General features: G+C 51.2%; 1 protein-coding gene across 1 annotated transcript; it reads right to left on the bottom strand.

Annotated features, from left to right (window-relative positions):
• Positions 1–552: 552 nt before the first annotated feature.
• MYOZ2 (myozenin 2) lies at positions 553–22,136 on the bottom strand. The gene is made up of 6 exons (XM_037036316.1): positions 21,910–22,136; positions 21,341–21,433; positions 11,717–11,886; positions 9,399–9,528; positions 6,625–6,808; positions 553–2,249 (listed from the first exon to the last, which is right to left on the bottom strand). Exons 1-6 carry the CDS (start codon positions 22,094–22,096, stop codon positions 2,015–2,017), a joined length of 999 nt encoding a protein of 332 aa, XP_036892211.1. The 5' UTR covers positions 22,097–22,136; the 3' UTR covers positions 553–2,014.
• Positions 22,137–24,025: the final 1,889 nt, after the last annotated feature.

Genomic DNA, 24,025 nt, shown 5'->3' with positions numbered 1-24,025 from the left:
TCCTGCTGCGCTAGATGGACGATTGTCTTTCTTCAGGCTCTGAAAGATGCGGCCGCTTTTCAGGTCAGTGGAAAGCCCAGTAAAATTCCTTTTGAGTTCTTAATAGTACAGCAACTGGAGTGTGAAATTTTGGCATTTCTAAAGGTGTCAGACAGCTGAGCTCGAATTTCTAGACGGTTCCAGGAAAGGAAGAAATACAATAGAGGGCTATGCCATCATTTTTTACCCAACCTTTAAAAAAAGGTACTCGGCCTCTGCCTTTTTAAATCCCACTCTCTGTTGCTGGGGAGCCCCCTCTTCTACTGCTGACTTGTCTAATTGCTGCCCTTTCAGGGGCTGGCTGAATGCAACCCATTTGGAGGCAGTTAAAGCCATGAAAGAAAATGCCAGGTTAAAGAAAAAAGTAACTCATTTTAAACTTCCAATAAAAACTAAGCCATTTCAGCAAAATGCACAACAGAGTATGAGTAATCTTGATTTCTATCGGATGAAAATGAACCCAAAATGGCATGATGCCAACCTCGTATCGAGTGTGGATCAAAGGCGCCAACATTGTGGTTTTAAAACAGGTGAACACTAAAACATAAATAAAGTAATATAACATACAGTTATGTCTTAAATTATGCCAATTATCTTCAGTGATAATATGTATAGATACAAATCATTGATATGATTACTTTCTAGGGATTGCACTTTTCACAAGGGAAAAAAGCTTTCATTTCTCTACTTACAAGTCTAGGAGGACCAAGTTGCCCACTGATTCCAACACTGTGTGCAGGTTCCGGTAAATGGGTGGCACCCCCCGCGGCGCTTCCTCCCTCTCCTGTCCGCGCTCTGCCCCGTCCCCCGGACGTCATCTGGTCGATGGTTTTTTCTGTGGATGGGACACTTCTTCCCTGTTGAAACGTCTATCGCAGAACCCTGAGTTCAGATGGGAAGACCTGGTACTCACTGTGTGACCCATTCTCTGTTACGTACTTCCTCAGTCACGTTGGAAGATACATCCGTCATATTAGAAGACTCATATTAGTCTGAGTCTTCTACACCAATACATTGACACCTTTCGCAGGAGGTGTGTGGGGCATTACTCTCAGATGCTGTCATTTCGTGGCTTTGTTGGTGGCAGCACGCGCTCCCTAATGCTTCAGGGTTCGAGCAGACTCTAACGATCAGGCCAAGACAGCGGCCAGTTCAAGGTTCTCTCCCCCTCTCTCGTATACGTATGTTCATTTGTATGTGTATTAGTGTGTATTTTATTTGTCTTTACTCTTGTAAAAGTGTATGCGGAAAGTTGACCCTCAACAGCACACAGCACTGGGGTGTGAGGAACTTGAACCTCAGTAACCTTGGCCTTTAAAACGAGGAGGCAGGATGTTCCTTGGGTCATCGCCTCGGTCTCCTTGACTGAATGTCAAGTGAGGAGAGTGATGCAGCCGGACCTGGAGAGTGTCTGGGGTGATTGCCCTGTGGTTCACAGCGCGTGGAAGAAGAGCAAGCCCTCTGGAATCTGGAAGAATGCCTGACGACAATGCTTCACCCAGGCGCGCTACTGTGTCCTGGCCACCAGGAAGGACCCGGCCCAGCCAACCCTTTTCCACCGATAATGGTCGTGCGTCATCACCCATGACTTTCATTCCTCAGATAAAGCGTGGAGTGTGCCTACGTCTCTCCGCTGTGTTTTGATCCCAGACTCACTTTGAAAGGCTTATCTGGGACTAGGTCGGTGCAAGGAGAGGGACCAGAACCTCTGCTGTCTGCTCTGGGCTGCGTCAGTGAGAAGACCACGTTGTCAGGGCAGGGGACCACCAAAGGGGCCACCGAGAGAAGGGGGTTCAAAGCTTGCACAACAGAGTTATGGGTGATTTATTAGTATTGGATCTGCGGTGGAAATTAAATGCTGCCAAAGGGAAACTGCTAGATTTCTATCAAATTATCGCTACTGATGAAGAGTGTGGGAAGTAGAACAATGGAACGGCAACATCGGGGCTCCGGGGGCACGAGGACTTCCTTCCGGTCACAGGTCTTCGGATTCCGGCACGGCGGCGTCCTCTGCAGGCTCGGTGGTGATCACTATGGGGATGTTTTCTGACATCCACCCCTTAGGAGTCCTGTTAAAGGACCGTCTGCCAGAAAGAGGGTTTGCAAAGGCCATGAACCTGGAATCCGTTAGAAGTAGTAGCTCGAAATCTGGAACCTTAAATTTCACCATTTTGGATGCTTTTTCAAAACCTCCAAATGGGGTGGCAACTCTGTGGGGAGTGGAAAGGAAAAGAATACATTGGTTTTCAAGTTTATTCACTGGAAAACAGAAAACAGCCTAATGCATCATCACTGATGGGCATCTTAGGTTCTGTGCTCCATGCGACCTTTCGCTTTTGACCCCCAGACAAGCGTCTCTGTTCAAGGACTGTGGCTTCACAACAGATACTGGCAACTAATGGGTGTCAGGTCCCTTTGGGTGTACTCTCGGTTTGGGACACAACTAATCTAGCCCCTGTCCCTGGAGACTGTCACAGACATGTCTTGCCTTTGGGGCTTTGCTCAGGGAAGCTGCCCCTTCCCTGCCTGCACACCCCCTGCAGCCTGTAAGTTCCTGCCCCCCACCCCAGCGCCTCTCCCAGCCTCCTCCCTTTCCTGGCCAGATTCCTGCAGCACCCGTTGTTTCCTGTCTCATTCAGGGCTCACGGAGGGGCTTAGTTGGTCAGTCATTCGTCTGAGCATTCAACCAAGCACCGGATTATTATACAGATGCTCCATGATCCTTAAGCTTCAGCAGGTGAAGATGGCAATGAGAGCTGACAGCCAGGGACTGGGCACCGGGCACCAGACCCTGACCGACGTGCTTCCGAAACGGTACTGGGCCAGGAGGCGCCTTGGGCCCGGGTGACAGTGCGGATGCTGATGGAGTCTAGGGCATGTCCAGAGACTCTATAACCCTGACCAGTTCCCGAGAGACGCCTGAGCTGGTCCGTGGGGCCCACACGTTGGGCACTGAGCATTTACAGGCTTGTCTCCCTAAATCCTCACAACCTTGTGAGTTGGATCCATTAACAACCCCATGTGCTACATGAAGCTGAGGCACAAATCTGCTAAATGTCTTGCTCAAAACCACCCACTCACTCAGCTGTAGAACCAGGACTTAAACCGAGGCCTGCAAACACCCTGGAGGCCTGCCAACACCCCGGAGGCCTGCCTCCCCAGGACACCTGTGCCACACCATCAGGACCCCTTCTCCACGGGTGGTGGGCCCTCTGAGGCTGCTTTCCAGTGCCAAGTGTTTGGCACTGACAGCCCACTTGGGCCTTGTCTGAATGATGTCACACCTTGTTGCTGTCACATTCCGGAAGCCACCAGCTTATTCAATATCCCACCCCTGCTCATTCAATGTAATGAATTTAAGAGTCTTTAGGACTTAAATCTGACTCCATAAACAAGTGAAAACCTGCACTTCCTTTCTAGATTTGGGCTGCATCTGGTCAATTCATTTCATGTTTACGAGTTCCAGAAACAAATTTTACTAATCCATGTATTTTTTTCCGGCACTAAATCAAAAAAGAATGTTCCTTAGCCACTGAAGTCCAGTGTTTGGGTTTGGTAATAAGGGTATTACTTTTCCCCTTTTCATCCAGTTCTGTGTTGTTTTCCCTCCCCGTTTGCGGGTCATTTTCTTCTCTTGTAATGAAAACATTCCCTTCCGTTCCCCCAGCCGGTCTCCTGCCTCCTGCCTCCTGCCTCCTGCCTCCAACCCAGTGGGAACTCGCTCTTTGAAAAGCAGGGCTTTCTTTTCTTTGGCACCGTGGAGGCTGTATCCTGTTTGTTTGAATTTTTATTGCCCTCAGCACACAAAGTAAAGAAAGTCCATTTCTTTACTTTGAGATGTTAAACGTTCAAAGTGAGACCACTGGTAGGGTATTGACCAGCTCTGAAAACAGTTCCAAGTTTTATTCAGAGATACTGAAGCAAAAATATCCAGGGAAGGATTTAGAACAGCCTACCAAACGGTAACTGAGCGTCCTGTGGCTCGTACAGACATTCTTCAACCATGGCTCTGACTGGACACGATTTCACAGGGGGTCGTCTGCGGAGCGGGCTGGAAGCCTGTTTCACTGAGGCTCCCAGTTAACAGATGCTTTTTGCTTATTTAGATTGATCAGAAATGGGTTTGCCTGTATATTAATTAATACTGCTGGACTTAATAACACTCCCCTACTAGTTACTGATTATTCTGTAAGGCACAGAATGTTATAAATGATTGTCGAATTTAAAATAAGTTATTCAACGAAACACCTAAGGTATGTAATATATTTACAGGTGCTCAATCACAAAATCATAGAATTCATTTTACCGATGAGGAAATCGATAGGAGGTTACGCGGCAGAGTCCAACGGCTTTTCGAAACTGGAAGCCGGGCCCCCAGCTCACTACTCCTCCCATGTTGCGTGGGTTTCATACAGTATTAGTTAAATAGTGCCTTCCAAACGGGTACAAGACTACGTAGCTGTGTTAACTAGGGGCTATTTTAACAGCATGATTAGACCGGGGAGCCATTTCTCACCTGCTAACTACCCTGCTAAATGCTAGCAGACTGCCTCTCACCTTTAGGCCTCATTAACAATATCTAATAACTATGTGTAATAATGCATGGCCACCAATAATAATATTTTACTCTTTGCAAAGGACTTGGGGAATATTTGGAAACTATTTCTCTCTGTTGCTTTCATTTGGTTTTTTTTTCATTCAGAGAATGACTTTTCATCACATCTAATTTATAAAGACCCAGACAACCATTGAAATTATCTTGCCTTTGTGATTTTTTAAGTGAAAGTTTATTGAAGTGTAAGATGCATTTTAAAAATATATGTATCAAAAGGTAAAAGTTGATGAACGTTATTTACGTTCTAATTATTTGTGGCTGGTATAGAAACACACCATTAATCTTCACTTTGACCTTGTAATGGATGATCATGTTGCCCCTACTCACCGAACTTCTTGAGGACATCACGTTATTTGTGAATAAGGACGGCTGTATGTTTCCGTTTCTGTACGTACAGCCGTGTTTACTGAACAACTTGCTCGTGTGAAGACATGCGGGCTTGTTTCCCTTTGCACTTTCGCCAGACAGAATGTTCTCACTGGTCAGGACGCACAGGCTGCTGGTTGTCCAGTTCCAGACTCGGGAGGAGCCCACGCACGTCTGTGCTCCGCGGGCGGGGAGGTCTGTGCCTCTGCACGGCTGACCGAGTCGCGGGGCGCTCCTTCAGTCCGAGGTTGATGTCTTCTGTCAGTTTTGTAAAGTTCTGGGCCGCTGATTCCTGACATATTGCTTCTGCCTCACTCTTGCTTAGCCCCCCCCCCCCCCCGAGACACGAATCACACCCACACACTGGTGTTTTCATTGTTCCAAGTGTGTCTCCCATCCCCCCACCCGTGAACCATTTTTCCCTGTGTTGCAGTTTGAATAGTGCCTGCTCTTCATCTGTGTTTCACCTGCCATGAACTCTACTTATTTAATTTTTAAAAACATTCCTACTGTAAACTGTGACACAAGCACAGAAAACCTCCCAAGCCTGTTTCATAGCTTATTCCAAAGCCAACAGTCTGACGGCCCCCCGCCCCCGCCGTGTGCTGGACCCCCCACCCCCACTGCCCGGAGGCACCCTGCCTCATCACCACCCGCTCCTGCCAGGGCAGTGGTCCACATTTGGGGTTCATGATAATATCCACCTATAAGATATTTTAAAACCTTCCATCTGTGTCAATAACCCGAGTGTGCGTCTCTGAACACAATGGTGCGGTTTTGCCTGCCTTTCAAAATGACGTCTTTCAAATCTCTGCTGTGCCACAGACATGCCTTGGTGCCTTCCTCACATTTGGCTTTTTGAAGACACTGGGTCTGTGTTTCCTGTGGTTCCCCTGCAAGACTGACCGGTGCTGATTACATTTCCTTGGTATATTTTAGCATTTCTCTGTTCTTTGTGTTTCTGGTAAATTTTATATGGGTCCAGGGACTTCATACTTTGACTTCCTAATTTCAGTTGCTGTATTTCCGATGGGTGTAGAATTTCCATTCAACTCTTTCAAAACACATTCCCAATCTGCTGGAATTCTCCATCTTGTCGTGTCTTCTCTCGAACGTCCTTCTCATAGTTAATTTGAAGTCAGTGCCTCCCATTCCAGTAGTTGGGTCTTTCGCATGCTGACTTCTTTTGCTTACCACTTTTCTCTTCATTGTTAGTTGTCTGCCTCTGTCTTGTAGTGTGCCGGGGATTTTAAGCTGACAGGCAGACACGGGAGCGATGACTGTAGCCTCTGAGCGCGTCACCTCTCCTGCAGAGAGGGTTACTTTTGCCCGAAGACAAGCATCTCGACTTAGAGAAGGGACCTGACCTGACCCACAGCTGTGCTGATGGGCACCGGCATTTATTTCATGATTGATCACTCGTTTGCCTTGATTCCAGTGACAGAGCCTTAGCGCCCCCAACTAGAAGCTGGGGCTGTTTGGCCCCCACCTCCCGGCAAACCCCAGGCTCTGGGGTTTCCCATCGGAGGGGTCAGCGTTTTGGACCGTGACTGGACAACCGGGGCGGCGCCAGCCAACCCTGCCGCCCAGGACAACCGAATTACCTGTTAAAGCTCCTGTAATCAGGCAGTTCCGCCTTTCCTTCGGGCTTGAACAGTTTAGGGTGCAAAGCCTCCAAAAGCTCGGGGTCGCTGCCGATGGCCTGCTCCCAGGGCGACTGGTAGTACTTGGGAACAGCTGTGGTGTTGAATCTCTCAGGAGGAATCTCCTTCAGTGGCCCAGAATATCCTTCGGAAAAACGTGGCAAGGATAAGTAAACACAGAGCAACCGGGAGCCACCAGACTCCACCTGGCATTCCACCCTGTTTCATTTTCATGCGAAATACATTTATAAAGAACACATAGTTTTCATGACTTCTCCAAATGAGAAGTCTGGAAGTGTTAGACATGTTTAAGCCCCTTTGAAGGAATTTTCAGAAGAAACCTTTTATCTTAGTATATATTTGCTCAGTGCGACTATTCATTTAATGTTAAATAACTGGGCCCCTTACATTAATTGGCACAAGCCTTTAGAGGTCACAATTAATGAATTAACTTGAAAATATACACTGAGTGTCTCCGGTGGGCTGGGCTCTTGGGGAACAGCAATGGAGACAAAATCTCCCTCGTCCTGGAGCTGATTTGTCAGCAGTGACATTTGGGTCCATCTGTGAGCTGGCGAAGTGTGTGTGTCCACCCGCGTAGTCAGGCCCTGGTCTTCTCAGTCCCTGATGGCTGCGTCCCCTCCTTCCTCGGTTCTGGAAGACTTCTTTCCTGACTCTTCTGCATCTGGTCTCCCCGCCTCCCGCGCCTCCTGCACAAGCGCTGGCACTTCCTGTAAGTGCCGTTTAAACATCCTGGCATCACTGAGAACTGTCTTCACACACACTGCGGGGGGCACACGCCCAGCCCTCCAGGCCCAGCCCTGAGCTCACCCTCCTGCGACCACCCCACCCACGGTGTCCTTCCTGAGTCTCTCCGCCCGGAGCTGCGCCCCGCACCCAGACCTCCCCTCTGGGACACCCTGCCCTCAATTTTCCTGGGCTCGCTCCCGGCTCGGAAATGGTTTCTGTATCCCTTGGTCAAGCCATGCCTGTCCTTTCTTTACCCATGAAAATCCATTCTGGGCAGTTCTTGGGGCAGTAATTCCACTTCCTTCCGAGTGCTGCCAGTGTGTACCTCGGTCCCCTGTGCAAGGCGTGCCTCTCGGACACCAGTGTCACTCAAAGCCCTTTTTTCAGACTGTACATTCTGCCAGAAAATTCTATTCCTGCTCCCGACTCCCAGGGCAACCTGCACATCGGTGGTTCCGGGTTCTGATTTCGGTCCCTAGGCCCTTGGACTCCAGCACCTGCCACATGCGTCCAGGCGAACAGGCCCATACCCTGGACGGCCTGTCTGGACCTCTGATACACCTGCCCTTCCCCTAGGGGGTCACCTCAGCCATGCCCGAGACAGGAGCAGTACCCCAACTCCCCCGCACCCCCACACCAGTTCGCCGAGCAGTGCACCAGCCAGCCTTCCCAAGGGTTCTAGAACAGTGCGCTCAGACGCCGTGTCTCCGCACCGCTGGGGTCCCCCCCAAAACACTGTTAGACGTCCAGATGCTGAGGACTTTCCCCTCCAGACACCCGGCCCCTGGGTCTCAGGCAGGCTTACGAATCCTACACAAGTGGTTTGCAAAGGGAGTCGGGGACACTTTGCTCTGGGGACTCCCTCTGTCCACTGCATGCCCCACACGACCCCCTGGGTCGGCCCTGCCCATCCCCCCTTTCCCAGGAAACTTCACACCCATTGCTTAGCTCTCTCCTCTGCCACTCCCCCCGCTCCCGGGGCCACAAAACTGGACCTGTCACTCACGTCCCTAGGATACAAACATAGCTAACTCAGCAGGGGCATGTCCCCCCACTCGTCCGCCTGCCTCCCGACAGCCCCCTCTTGCAGTTTCTGCCCCGGAACTGTGGATCCACCTGGAGTTGTTGCCCCTTGGTGCCCCCGACTTGTTCCATGTGCTCCAGCTGGAGACGGCCGCGTCCATGTGGCCATGCCTGTCCACTCAGGAAACCGGCTGCCTGCCCTGTCTGTGCCCTGGGCAGTTTACATAACCCCACTGTCACAGCCGCTGTCACAGCCCCATTGTCCCTGTTCCTCTTTCCCAGCTGGTCCGGGGCCAGGCGTTTGCAAATCCCACCCTTTCAAATGTTTCTTAAAATCCCACCACCCTGACACAGCCGTTTCATTTTTGTGTATTCCCCCCAGTTTGTCTTCACTTGGTGCCAGACCTGGATTTGACTCTCCGTCAGTCCATACTGACGCCCAGTCACTGGTTAACCTGTCTCCTGTCTTGTAAAATGCGGGTCATGATGAGCGCGTGGTGGAGCTACATGGAAGGAAGGAAGGTGTGCATATGGCAGCACTTCAGAAACTCGCCCGTTTCCTACAAATGGAATGTCAGTGTAATTCCAGACAGCCTCATTTTCACCGTAACGGGCGAGCACCCACAAACGCATCGGGCCGTCTGGACGGACAGAAGGCCACTGTGCGTGTTCCGCATGGCTCCTTGTGGTCTAAATATTAACATTGACTTCGTGTTTACCCACAAATACGGGGTGGGCAAAAATAGGTCTGCAGAGGCTCATAAGGAAAACACAGATATTAATAAAGAATAATACAGAAACAAACCCTGTTCTTGTGAGCTCACCAGCATAAGCCTCCCCTTGCCCACCCCAGACATAGAGACAAACTGTGTCCTTTGGATGCCATTGACCGAAGGATCCAGTGGCTTGAGTCAGACCTCTAAAAACGACTGTATTACTCTGTTTCTCAGGGCATGCGTTACCTGGTGCGATGCTTTCCGGATTTGGGGGGCTCCTCGGATCCGGGCTGTTGGGAGGGGTGAACGGGGCTTGCTGGGAGCCTCCTTCCTCAGGGCTGCCGTCCACCTTCCCGTTCTGCACGGCGAGGCTGTACTGTGTTTGACCAGAGGGGAACTCCGTGAAAACTCAGAAGTGTTGAACATGCCACCAGAGACATGCATGTGCCCCCACTCACACAGTCAGGGTTCAAGCACAAGGTCGCTTCCTTGTTTCCCGGGGCCTGGGTCATTTACACGGCCACTGGCTGAGCTGTGGAGTGAGATCTCCCTGAAAATTGATCTAAGACCCGACTTGTGACGACAGCCCACTCTCCACTGACCGTGTGCCAGGCGCTGTGTCCAGGCTTCGTGACGACCATTCAATTTACTCTTCACTACAGGGTCCCTAGGAGGCAGACCTGCTCGATTCTGAGGCTGTCACTGATCTAACGCAGAGCTCGCTGGGAGCAGGTTGGTTAAGCCACTGTCTCATTTCTATTCTATTTACAGTGGGGATTGAATTAGATTCCCTAATACGCCTTGTTTTAAAGTTTAATCTGACTGAACATCAGTCATGTGTCATAAAAATGCACTTTAAATGGTATAAACCTACAGAAGGAAGGATTTGGGATTTCAACAAAACAAAATGCCTGAAAGGTATTTGTCTTTAAGTTTTAGGTGAACTTGTTTATTATGAGAGCTGAGGATTCATTCCACAGCAATAATAAAGCAGTTGAAAAACAGTCGGTTTGCCTCTTAACAGAGAAAACAGATGTAACAGGTTGTGTCCCCACGAGTACGACCACACTAAAGCATTCTTTTATTTATATATGGGAAGTACACGTCTTTTTTCCAAAAGCCAATCTACAATATATACAAAAAGTGCATAAAGTCAAATTAGTTTTTAAATTTACTAAAGATCATAGCAAATACAGAGCAATTTTGACAATTTTCTGTGAGACAGGCAGAGAATATTTTTAACACTTTTTATTTCTATATTTACTCATATGGTGATATAGTGAAGTACACTTTTATATTTTAATATGTGGCTTTGTAGAAATGTAAGAATAAAAGACTGTTTTTGTCCTAAAACCCAAATACTTACCATAATTACAGGCCATAAATTAAGGGCCTCACCTGAGGAGTTCTGTAATTTGTGCCAAATATACAGTAAAAGGTATTCTTTGGACACGACGAATACATATTCAGAATCCCAGTATATTTCGTTTGGTCTTATTTCAGAATTACTTTTTATAGTATACTTTCCCTTCTCCCGATATTATGTCAGATTTCCAGGGATTTCAGAAAGTCCCTAGTTACTAAACACATAGGCTCATCTGAACTGAGAAATGTGGATGTTCTGCTGACTATCCTGCTGCGGTGGTTTGTGGGAGAGAATCTTGACTGTTCTGAACCACACTTCTGCTCTATCCCCCCCCAGTTGAGGGTTCCCCCCCATTTCCTTTCCTGCCTTTTCGCGTGTGCAGTGGGCTCATTCACTAACCAGAGCTCCAAGGCGGGCTTGTGTGGTGAGCCTGGGGCCTCGCCTCCCTTTAAGAATGTTCGTTTCCTGTTTCCACTATTTCCGTCCCAGACGGTAGGCGCGGCTGGACCTGGCCGGTTTCTGAGCAGCAGACCTCACCCACAACTGCACCTACACTTTTGTTTGTTGGTTTTTAAAAAGATATTTAACATTTGAGCAAGCGGCACAGGCCGCCAGGGAGGGAGTTTGCTTGTTTGTTATTAGCGTTTCATTTGGGGGCATTTTGAGCAGAGAGCTCTGTCCTCCCCTGCGGTTCTGTGGTTGACCGGGGGCAGACCTCCCCCCACAGCACGGAATCGAAGCCCGGGAGGCCAAGGGGACCGCAGGGCTCAGGCCCCTTGTCAGAGCCTTGGACAGCGATGCGCTCCCGCGTGCCTGTGCTGCGCCCTGCGCTCTAGTGGCGTTTCCATCCCACACGCCCCACTGGCTGTGATATGTCTACAGCCTGGGGGGCACCCCACCCCCCACTGCCTCCCCTGCTCCCAGCGGAACACACGGGGCACTTCAAGTGCCCAGTGGGCCCACTCTGAGTGTCCCCATTGAACTAAAAAGGGATACAATCAGACAGAATATTTCTTCCGTTTACCCACCAAAATGATTCTAACGCGCACACACACACACACAACAAAAACCCAAACAACCTCCACCCAACAGGAGCAGTGGAAAGAGCACAGGTGGAGCGTCTGTTTGGGAACCTGCGGACGCGCGCTCGTTCAGGAGGGCCGCCGTCCACCCCGCTGCCGAGACCAGCTGTACCTACATCGATCTGTGCTCTCGACTGGTACTGGACGTTCTCGAAGGTGTACTTGTCTGAGCGCCGCTGCCGCATCTTGAAGAGCCGGGCCCCGCGGTTGCGGAGATGGGACAGCTCCTCCAGCATGATGTCCCTGGGGACGCTGACCTTTTTGCCCAGGTCCATGCCATCCACGTCTGGAAAGTGACACACACGTGCGTGAGAACACGAGGGAGCGTTTCAGCTGCTTCCCCACACCCCACGCCTGCAGCCTGCCCCGCGGGGGTGTGGCCTGAGACGAGGGGGTGTGGCCTGAGACGCTGGGCTGCAGCTCAGACTGCCCTGGGCCGAGTGCTGCTCCGCTGCAATCTAACCACGTGATCCTAGATATGCCGCCTGCTTCTTCCAAACCTCAATGTGTGTACTCATCTCTGAAACGGGGCTTGTAGAAGTCAGACCTAGCCTGTGGGGTTGAAGCGAGGATTCAATACAATGCTTCGTACAAAGCACTTTGCATGGCACCTGGCGCAGAGGGTGAGTGAAAGCAAGCTGCCATCACCAGAGGTAGAATTCAGTCTTTCTGTGCATGGCGAGCTTTCGAACAGCCCTGCGTGGAGTTCTTTAATGAGCTCCCGGCGGTTCCCCACGTTTTTAGGCATCGCTCCGCGCTGTCCTGTTCCTGGGAGGCCCACCCTTTCCCCCAGGCCACCCCCTTTCTCTGCTGCTGCCCAAGCACTAGGCATTCTGCGTGCGGCACCCAGCGCCCAGGAGCCCCGCTCGCTGAAGGCGGGTGGTGGGTGTTGAAGAAACAGATCCCGCTGAATCCCGTGCAAGGGCTGCTTCCATGGCTCCCTTTCCCAAAGCCTCTGCTCACGGCTGCTCGTGCCTTCACTGTGCCCCCGCAGCGCTGAAGAACAGCGGCTCCGTTCGTCCACATATCCCACCATTCAAACTTTTTTTGTTTCGGTCTGTGTGTCTCCCATGCGTTAAGTATAGCGGAATCACTCTAGAAGTCAGAGAGATACCAGCAACATCTCCAACCCCTCCGAACCTAAACGACGCCACTTCTAAATTATCAATGGGGCAACGAGGGAGCCTTCGGGGAAATAAAAAGTCCCGTGAGCTGAGTGAAAAGGGAACCTATCAAAACGCAGGGGACATTGCTCGTACAGTGTGGGAAGAGCACTCCCAGCGCCTAACGCGGGCACTACAGAAAGAGGAGGAGTCTCAAACCTGGTCTGAGGTCTACCTCCAAAGTGTGGAAGAGGTAAACGCAAGGCAGCGGCAGAAAGGAGGGATGGGGCAGCGAGCAGGGGTTAGAGACAGAAAGGCAGCAGAGAAGAGCCATCCAACGTGGAGTCGGGTTTTGAAGAGATCAGAGAAACGGACAATTCTCTGGCTCCACTAACCCAGGAAAAGGTAGAAGACACAGATCACCCACATCCGGCACAAACCAAACTATCACTAGAGACGGAGCAGATGGACAATAAGGCACCACCGCAAACAACGCTACACATAAGTCCACGCAAATTTGAAAACTTGGGAAACTTGACCAATTCCTTGAAAAGCAGAGTACCACACATTGCCCAGTCTGAAGTAGTTAATCTAATTACCTCTGTGTCTACAAGGCCAGTGGGTTTATACATTTAAAATGTCTCGGGGAAAGTACGTAACCTTCAGGGCTAGACGGGCTCACTGGAGAATTTGCCACTTGAGGAAGAACTCGTGCCAATGCTAGAGAGCCTCTGCCTGAGGGTTGAAGAAAAGGGAAGAGGTCCCGATTCATTGTGAAGCTAGAGCGACCCTGACCCCGAAACCAAACAAGGTCAACAGACAAAAGCCACTGAACAACATCCCCCAGGCATAGAGAAGCATCACACCAGCAAACGGAATTCAAAAATAATTCCACACCAGGAGCAAATGGGGCCTCCCACAAAACTAATTGGTACAGCCCACCAGCCATTTCACAGGCTAAAGAAGAAAGGTCACATGCTCGTACCCTCGGGACCCAGGGCTGGGCACGGTGTTGTTCTGGTGGACATCAAGAGCACGATCCACTGAAGAGTGAACAGATCCATTGGACTTTATCAACATCGACAACTTTCATTCTGAGAAAGATTCTGCTAAGGGGATGAAAGACATGCTACAAAGTAGGAAAGAATGTTTACAAAACCCAGGCTGGACAAGAGGCTAGAACGTACGAGGAACTTGCAAAACTCACCGGTGGGAAAGCAAACGATCCAACAGAGCTCGGGCAGAAGGCAGGAGCAGCCTTTTCACCGAGAAAGGTGTGCCATGACCAGGAACAAGTGAGAAGGTAGTCAGATCGCTATTCAAATTAGACTTGAAAGGGCAACGAGCTGTCACTCTGCACGTGGCAGAGTGGCCAAGGGGAGACACAGTGACGGACCTGATGCCTGGTGAGCAGGTGGGGAAACTGATCACTCCTGCAATGCTGTTGGAATGGAAAAGTGAGGCAGCCGCGTTGGAGAACCATTTAGGAGGTTCGATAGAATGACCAGCATTCCTGGGCCTTTGCCCCAGTGACGCGAAACGTACGTTGACACAAAATCCTACCCACGAATGTTCTCGGCAGCTTTAATCTTAATAATAAAAAAACAGAATAATAAAATATCTGGTGGAAACTATGTAAAGTCCTAAAATGGCACATTTCTTCCCAGGTCTGCACACAGTGTCTCCTCCATGGCAGCGTGAAACTGGCCTTGGTGAGAGTCATTTGCACCCCAGAAATGAGCAAATTCTGCAAGCCAAGGCATGCCACACCCTCAAGAACCAGTCGTTAAATATTTACTAGCACACTGCTAGACATGGTGTATGCTAAGTCAACATATTTTGCACAAACAAACAACAAAAGACATAGACTAAATTCTCCAAGGTTCTCTTCCCCCTCCCTTGCAACGGTAACCTCTGTGATGTGGCCAGAGCGGAATTCAGACCACCTGTGAGGGGAGACTCTAGCGGATGGGCACTCTCGTCCCTTCAACTTTCTGAGTGACGGAGGCTGTCAGCTGGGCCCGTGGAGTCCAAGGTCAGCTGTTCTGGGCCCTTTGCTGCAACTGCTGCACAGGGTCTTAGCCATGTGCCTGGGTCGGATGCCTGATAAATGATATAACTTATCCAGGATACGCGTCCGTGACCTCATGTGTTCGAAGGTGGCCTTTATGGCATTAGCTCATCTATTGAAAATAATATTGCGGGGCATACTTTCCTACTGATGTCACGGGTCCTGGCCCAGAATTTCCCACGTGTTCTTTAATCATTTTATAGAACTTCATCTATTATATTTTTCCACTCTTTCAAGGAAATCAGTGATTAACTTTGAATAAGTATTTAATTATAAAAGGATGTTAACATAAAGCTTTAGAGTCTCAACCATAATCAAAGTAATTTCCATGAAAAAACACACAGTTTTTAACCTACCAGAAACATTAAATAATTCTTACCAATGTTCTTCCTCAGGAGCATCCTCAAATGTACACTGTTTTTATACTTGAATTAGGATTTAAAATCTCACGCTAAAAAGTTCACATATCTCAATCCTTGGGGACACGCCCTTGCACTTGTCACACTGTGGAGCTGCGCTGTGGTGCAGACTAGGAGCCGAGTGAGAAGTCTGCTTTCCTGGGAGGAGGGCAGCTGCCACCGACAGACGCTGGGACCAGCCGCCTCTCCGGCCCTAACTGCAGTGTGGCTCCTGGGGGGCCCGGATGACTTAAACCTGTCAGCGGAAACTTTCTGTGTTTTCACGCTGCTTTCAGAGATGGACGGTCTGACACTGAGCCTGCAAAGATTTCCCTGTGCCCAAGCGGTTCTGTGTTTTTGGTCGGAAATTCTGACCCTGCCAACGTCACGGGTTGAGGTAGCTCAGCGGACTCACCTCACAGTTTGTAAAGATACCCACTTACAAATACCTGTAGAAGGACAAGACAGCTTTAGAATGGTTTCCCACGATGGCCTGGCAGCTCCAATTCCAGTGGAACGGGCAGACCCCTGGAGGGGAGTCCCTGAAACCAGCTGGCTGCGGGGGTCCGTGGGTTCACTCAGCAGCCTGACTGAGGCCTCGAGGTTTTCTCGGCACCTCCCAACAGTCGGCCTCTGTGGGCTGAACGCTAATCCGTGAAATGCGCGTTGTTGCAAGATACAATGCACTATGTAAATGACAATAGTACAGGTTGTGATTGTGAATAATGTCTGCCAAGACTGCAATTGATTAAAAGTGCACTAACAATTTCCCCTATATTAAAAAGTTGATACTGCTAATTAATAATCCAGAATTAGTATATTTAATAATTAAAACATTATCATCTGATGACTGTGTGAATCTGCAGACATTTAGGATATGAGGTTCCCTGTGCGTTGAGTCACACGAACCGGATGGTCCAGCACTGTCCCTTGGATGCACACCTGGAGCACGTGGGCGTGAAGAAGACCACGCGAGGAGGGCGGAGCGGGCGGCCAGCTCAGAACACCATAGCTTCAGCTTGGGCGTGAACCGGACCTTGGCCTGGTCCTCTGCGCTGCTTTCTGGGAGGGCCTTGTGAGAGGGTCAGGGGCTGCAGCCTGCTCAGAGCGCCCATGGGCTCACGACGTGTTACTGCACTCCACTTTTCAGGGTGAAACGTCTCTGTTGTGGGGTTATGAGACGTTTCAAACAAAAAAAACCACCTGGCAAACTTGTACACCGAAGCATTAGGTTATTTTTCCACCCCCGGCTTTTGCTCTGTGGCACTTACAGCCTTCCTGGTGCCCTTATTTCGACATTCATGACTTGATTAATTCGGATGTGCTTGTTACACAGGACAAGTAAAAGGTCCTCACGTAATCTTCCTCCTGAAATTCAACCTTTTATACCCCGTCCTTCTCAAAGAGCTCAGGTAGCTTCTGTCAGTGCCTCTGCTGCCCGTGTTATTGGGGGAGAGACTCAAATAACACGCTGACGGTGGACGTGGGCCTGGAGCTCAAGAAACCGGTAGCGCGGAGGTGGAGAGTGAGCCGCGGGGCACCACCGGCTCGCCTGCTCTCAGACCAGGAGCCTGCTGCGCAACCTGCGCCCCGTGCTGCAGCGAGGGTCCCCACCATCTGTGAGTGCCCCGCGAGCCACCTGCTGCAGCCACAGAAACAGCCTGCTCGGTCCTCCTCCTCCACACCCGGGGAAGAGCGGTCACCGGTCCCGAGGGAAAAAAACAAAAACACACCAAAAAGGAAAAGCGAGCCCCGCGGGGCCCAGGTGAGGACCCGAGGGTGACGGAGCCGCCTCTGGGGCTGTGGGGCCTCCCAGTGTCCGGGGCTCTCCTCCTGCCCCAGCAGCCCTGTTGCTGCCTGCTCCTGGGGGCCTCACGCTGCTGCTTCTCCAGGCGCTGTGTCCCCAGGCCCAGCCCACTGCTGCTGGGGCAGCGCCGGGAGGTCCCGCACTTCTCAGTTCACGCTCCTGTTGACATCTTCTCTGCCGTCGTCCGTCTGTCCTTCCCCCTCTCCCTCACCAGTCTAGTCTCAGGGGACCAACTGAGGGAGAGGAAGCTGCTTCGAGAGCGGGCAGAAAGGCCCAGATTCGGGAGGAGCGCCGCCGCCCCAGCCCTGCAGAGGGCTCCACACTGACTAGGGCGGTGCCGCTGGTCTTAGGATAGAGCGCTGAGGCGTGTCAACACGGCCCTGACACCTCCGTGCAAAGCGCAGAGATTTCGGGTCACCATAGTGCCACAGGACGCTGACCCCCATCAGCTCCGCGGCTCCTGACACTGACAGCGACCACAGTGTAGTAACGAGGGCGACCCCGCCGAAGCAGGTGACCCTAGGGGCACAGATGCCTCTGAGTACAGGCGGGGGTGTGGTTTGTGCGCTTCTGGGACACGAGTTGACTCAAATACAGGGGGTCCAGAGTGAGTAACAGTTTGGGGTGTAGTGAGTAGGGGCTGGGGGTTTACGTTTTTACCACTTATATCTAGTTTTATGCGTCTCAGTCTACACGGGTAGGATCTCTAGTAACTCCTGGAGGCCATTGCTCCTGCAGATGGGATAAGTGGTCCTAATGCAAAACCCGTAGGATCAACTGGGGAGGGAGACACACCGAGCAACCCAGGGTTCACACGGGGAAATAAAGCCTCAAACCTCTGATTGAAAACACCTGTGGGGGATGCGGCAGCAGGAGACACTCCCAGCCTCACAGGAGAGTTCGTTGCGGTGTCCTAGAGCGTACACAAGCCCACCTACACAGGCATCAGCACCGGAAGGGCCCAATTTGCCTGTGGGTAGTGGGGGAAGGGACTGAAAGCTGGCAAAGAGCCCAGCAAGAGACATTGTTCCCTCTTGGACCCCTCCCCCCCACAACGTCATAACACAACACATGGGTTACTCCGCCCTGGTGAACACCTAAGGCTCTGCCCCTTATACGTAACAGGTGTGCCAAGAAACAAACCAAAAAAAGGCCCAAATGAAAGAACAGATCAAAGCTCCATAAAAAATGCAAGTAAGTGATGAAGAGACAGCCAACCTATCAGTTGCACAGTTCAAAACACTGGTCATCAGGATGATCACAGAAATGGCTGACTATGGTCGAAAAATAGGGGAAAAAGTGAAGGCTATGAAAAGTGAAATGAAGGAAAATGTACAGGGAACCAACAGTGATAGGAAGGAAACCGGGACTCAAATCAACAGTTTGGAGCAGAAGGAAGAAATAAACATTCAACCAGAACAGAATGAAGAGACAAATATTGAAAAAAATGAGGAGAGGCTTAGAAGCCTCCGGGACAACTTTAAATATTCCAACATTCGAATCATAGGGGTGCCAGAAGGAGAAAAGGAAAAACAAGAAATTGAAAACTTATTTGAAAACATAACAAAGGAGAACTTCTCTAATCTGGCAAAGGAAAATAGACTTCCAGGAAGTCCAGGAAGCTCAGAGAGTCCCAAAGAAGTTGGACCCAAGGAGGAACACACCAAGGCACGTCACAATTACATTAGCCAAGAATAAAGAGAAGGAATCTTAAAATCAGCAAGAGAAAAGGAGACAGTTACCTACAAAGGAGTTCCCATGAGACTATCAGCTGATTTCTCAAAAGAAATCTTGCAGGCAAGAAGGGGCTGGAAAGAAGTGTTCAAAGTCATGAAAGGCAAGGACCTACATCCAAGATTACTCTATCCAGCAAAGCTTTCATTTAGGATGGAAGGGCAGATAAAGTGCTTCCCAGATAAGGTTAAGTTGAAGGAGTTCATCATCACCAAGCCCTTATTATATAAAATGTTAAAGGGATTTATCTAAGAAAAAGAAGATAAAAAATGTGAACAGTAAAATTACAGCAAACTCACAACTATCAATAATCAAACCTAAAAAAAAACAGAAACAAAAACAAACTAAGCAAACAACTACAACAGGAACAGAATCAGAGAATGGAGACCTCAAGGAGGGTTATCAAAGGGGAAGGGGACGTGAGTAGAATGGGGGGAAATTGTACAGACAATAAGTAGCATAAACGGTAGGTAGAAAATAGGCAGGGGTAGGTTAAGAACAGTATAGGAAATGAGGAAGCCAAAGAACTTATGTGTATGACCCATGGACATGAACTAACAGGGGGCCGCGGGGTGAGGAGGATATGGGTGGAAGGGGGCGTGCGGGTGGAGGGGAATAAAGGGGGGGGATGAGACAACTGTAATAGCATAATCAATATGATATATTTTAAAAATTCCTGATGCACAAGGGAAGAAGGGGCTTAAAAACATTGCTCTCTGTTCATTTTTACGAAGGACGGACTGCTAAAACAGCTGCACACTCATCTCCAGTCGCCCAGGGTGCCACCCTGTGTGTCTGTGAAGGGTGGGAGGGCTGTACCAAGAAGGTTTCTCTGCTACCAGGTCTCCTTTCTGCATCCTTAGAACCATGGTACTGCCCTAAGTTCCAGGTCCCCAAACATGGGGTCCGGAGCAGACAGAGCAGTCCCCAGAAGGTGCCAGGGGACATGGGAGAGCGACCGAGTTACGCCACTTTATGGCAGCAGCTGGGTTACGGGAGGCGAGCCGGGCAGCATCTGCGATGATCCCTGTGTTATCTGGGGCCCTCTCACTCCAGACAAAGGCAGGGCATGTGACTCCTCTCGCACGCCCGGACTCTCCCCGTGACAGGGAGCGGGGGCCTCTGGGGACTTGGAGTGGCTGGGACCCGCCAGGGCTGAGACTCTAGGGTTGAGGGGCTTCCCCCGTGGACATACGACTTGTGTCATATGTCACAAACAGAAAAGTTATGCTGTACACAAAAAGGAAAAGTCCTCTCCCTCTTATAACTCTGTGTCTGGACTAACACTAAGACCCAACATGTGATTTAAACTGGGAATCATTAGATGGGTCGACTGATCTACGATTTTATGCAATGAGAAAATAACAACTCATCTCCGGTCTAGTTTTAAGGTAAATAATTCAGCCTCAAACCCAAGTGATCATCTGATTTTTGCCAAGAAAACTATAGAAATAATCTCAAGTAAACTGCCGGAAGCTGCAAATACCAAGAAACTTCTATACATTTTAAAGAAGTGTGCATTCTGAGACTCTGGATCCTGGGAAATCAGTTCTGAATTCCAATTCAGAACGATTCCCACGTTAAACCGAGCTGGGTGGACATCGTAGAACATGGGAGCGGGCTGGGGCCCAGGGCACTGAGTCCGTCTCGCAGAAGACAGAAAACGTAGCCACAGGCCCCTCCACGTAACCGTGTTGCCCGGTAACCACAGCACGTGTGACCATCTGCTCCACCTCCTCCAGGGGAGGGGGCTGGCCACACTGCGCTAGCTACCCTGTCCCCGCTGCCCCTCCACGTCTCACATTTCTAGGTCTCAATGCCACTCAGGTGGACAATTCCTGGTCCACGGAGCAGGGACAGGGGAACCCCGAGAGCTGCACGGGTACCTCTGGAGTGGCTCAAGTCTGCCCGTGAAAGGGCGTTCCACTCTCTGCCATTGGACATCGGTGCCGCCCTCGGCCCATGAACGCCGCCAGACTTCCTTTGTAACAACCAGAATGCCGCTGTAAACAGCGTCGCTTTCTGGGTGTTTTGCTAGAACTTAAAGGAAAAGGAGAGAGTGGACAATATTTATGTTGGAAATTTTTTTGAATCACAGGCTTTGAGGCTACGAAAACTTTATATTGTCCTAGAAATCATAAATAAAAGCAGATTCCCACACAATAAATATCTTGGTAAATGAATTACTAAATTTGATGGCTGGTTTCAGGGTTAAAGACGTTTACTATGAATACGAATTCCAGCTTAACGTATTTTGTTAAAAAAGGAAGGATGCTAGAACGCATTTCGAGGGGCCCTGCACCAGGAGGGGGCACAGACCCAGATTTGCACGTGGGACGAACGAGGAAGACAAGCGAGAGGCCTGCCCAGAAGAGAGAGAAGGAAGCGAGCAGAGGGCTGCCGGCCGCGCACGCCCGCTGTCAGGCGGCTTCATTCCTTCGGAGCAGTTGTTCGTCTGGAAATAGCTTCCAGATGAGGACTACAAAGGGATTCTCGGCCACTGGCCTCCCCACCCCCTGGAGCTCCGGGCCGCCGTGACCCAGGGTTTAAAGGTCATCGGCCGTGGACGCCGACGTGAGGAAGGGCACATGTTAGTACATTCATGCCACCCGGGGCGTCACTGGTACCATGTCCGTGGGCCTCCTTCGCGATGGCGGACGCTTGCTGCTTCCTCTGCTTCACCATGGCGCTGTGTGACAGCATAGCTCTCGGTCGGTCCCCTGTGAAAGGACACCAGGGTGAAGCGGCACGAGGAACCCGACCTTTTGAGAGAGAGCATCTTTGTTCCTCATGGAGAATCAATCATCACTTTCCACGGAAAGACTGTGGCGTGAGTTCTGCTCTGAGACAGAGCCTGTGTGTGGCGGACGGGCAGCGTCACCGTGACCAGGGATCCGGCGTGTCTGTGTCCCAGCACACTGGCCACCCCCGCCCCTGCTCTCTCCCCCAGCTTATTTCCCTGCCTTGTGTCCTCCCGGCCCCCGTGTTACCAGCATCCCTCCCATCAGCACACCGACCCCAGCAAACCACGAGAAGGGAGAAATGATACCCATCACACCAGATCGAGTAGTGGTGACATTTTTAAATCGGCACAAACAGCTGTCCTTTGAAGCGAAGAATGCCCATTTATGAGTCACGGCTCTGAACGCCCTGGGACAACTGAGTAATAAAACATCCCAGGGAACAAGACACCCACCTTGCTTTGAGCCCACGCTCGCCGGCAGGATGGGCCCCGAGGTCAGGAGGAGAGGCGGGCGGCCGGCCGCGGAGAACGGGGGGGCTCGGTCGGTGGGTTTTATCCCGGAGCCTCGGACGGCATGGTCCTCACTCTGCCTCCAGCTGGGGACTGAGCCTCTGTGTGGGGACCGGCGTCCCGCTGACATCAACCGACTATATATAGCACCAAATACTTCAGCGACTCATATCTTCCTGGCGAAAGAGAGGGACAGAGAAAGATTAGGCTCGCTCCATTGTGTCGCTGCTCGGCGGGACGGCCGAGGGGACGGCTGGTGGGGTTCTGTGGGGCCCCATCTCCGTGGGGGGAGATGGCAGCCAAGAGGGATTTGAAGAACTTTTTAAAGATGCAGCTAGATCGTAATTGGGACGGCAGGTGGTTAACGATGCAAAGGCCCTGTGGACAATCGAGAAGAAAGCAAGCGATGCGGGGTGGGCCGGCACAGCAATCCCTCGGCTGGGCTGAGAAAATGGGTGGCATTTGTTGGGCGAAGCGGGGAGCCTTCTGGAGTGGACGTTAGGTGCTGAGCCGTGGGCCCGTTGAGGAGAATCTTAGATGCCAGCGGGGGCCACGCTTTTTGAAGGGGCCCCGAAAGAGCCGGGCACACGCAGCGCTGTCTCCACTGGCTGGGTGGCCACGAAGCCTTGGCTGGGGGACGGGAGGCCCTGCCGACTCCTTGCGAGGACGCAGGAGCACGGCATCTGCCCACCCTCGTGGCTCTGTCAGGTGTGTACGACCCACGTGTCTCAGGGGTCCTCCTCGCAGGACCTGTCCGAAATGCCACAGGGGGCCACCCTCCAGCCCCTCGCTCGACTTCACGTTTCTTTCTGTTTTCCCACACCTTGTCAGCTTTGGCAAAGCGGTTTCTCCCCGGAACCGAATGAATACCTTCAACACAAACACTGGCCAAGAAGGGATTGTGGTAGGTCAGCCTGACGGCCCTCTGCCCCCTCGGACCCCCGGTCCTCTGATCCGACACCAAAGTGCACAAGCCACCTCGGTCTCATAGCAAACAATTCTCTCCCGAGGGGCCACTGAACTGATTTAAGTCAGATGGGAATGACAGAAAATGCCCAAAACACAGACACTGTCAACAGCAGAGGCTGTTTTCCCGCCACAGTTCAGTCTGGGGGCCATCACGTAGCGTTGGTGTGACGGACGCACCGCCCGGGGCTCGGTCCCCTGCTGACATGTGCTCCATCGTCCCTGCAACGCAGACCCCCTCGGCCTCAATGGGGGTCGCTGCTCTGGTCAGCATTCCATGTTTTAGTCAGCAGGAAGCAGAATGCGATGGGCCAGGCTCAGCGTCCCCGCTCCAGAACACGACCCGACGCTGCCCAAGCTCCTGTCCCTGCCTTCCCTCTGGCCCGACCGCAGTCAGAGAGCCACGCAGGGCTCAGGACAGGTGGGCAACGTTCACAATTCTATGTGGCCGTGTGCCTGGCTAAAACTCAGAGGTCAGCTTACTGACAAAGCCAATGGACAGCTACTAGGAGTCAACGCTCCTTTGCCACAAGGACACAGTCACATTATTTTATGTTGTCTGTCCATCTGTCTATCCATCCACCCACCTGTGCAGTATCTGTTTCCTGCTAAACCACGACCGCTGTGGGGGCCTGGGCTTTGCCCACACCTTCGGCAGCAAGGACGGCGTCCAGCCCCGGGGGTGCGGGGTTCTCACGGGCGTGGCGTCCTCTTCCCGTCGTGGCGAATCCTTGGGCGGCAGTAGGGACAAGATAAGTGAACCCTGTGAGTATGAGAAGATGGTGCCGCTCGGGAGAGAACTGTCCATGTGAGACGGAGGTGGGTTGCGCACTTTGGTGTTGGGTCAGAGGACCTGGCGTCCGAGGGGGCAGAGGGCGGGTCAGGCTAACCTACCGCAATCGCTTCGGAGGCCTATGAGCGCCGACCCGGCTCATTGGCTTCCGAAGAGAAACCGGTTTGCCAAAGGCCCCAAGGTTAAATTCCATCTTAAGACCCTTCCGTGGTCTTTATAGTCCCGGTTTTGGCATTTACTGGAGTCTGCGATTCAGCTAGTCTCTTACATTCTTAGTTTTCTTCATCCATAAAGTGAAGG

The sequence above is a fragment of the Sturnira hondurensis genome, unplaced genomic scaffold (genome assembly GCF_014824575.4).
Source record: "Sturnira hondurensis isolate 20B ecotype Veracruz unplaced genomic scaffold, ASM1482457v3 Scaffold0022766, whole genome shotgun sequence".
NCBI lineage: Eukaryota > Metazoa > Chordata > Mammalia > Chiroptera > Phyllostomidae > Sturnira > Sturnira hondurensis.
Note: the sequence above shows the minus strand (reverse complement) of the source record. Positions and strands in the feature narration are given on the sequence as shown.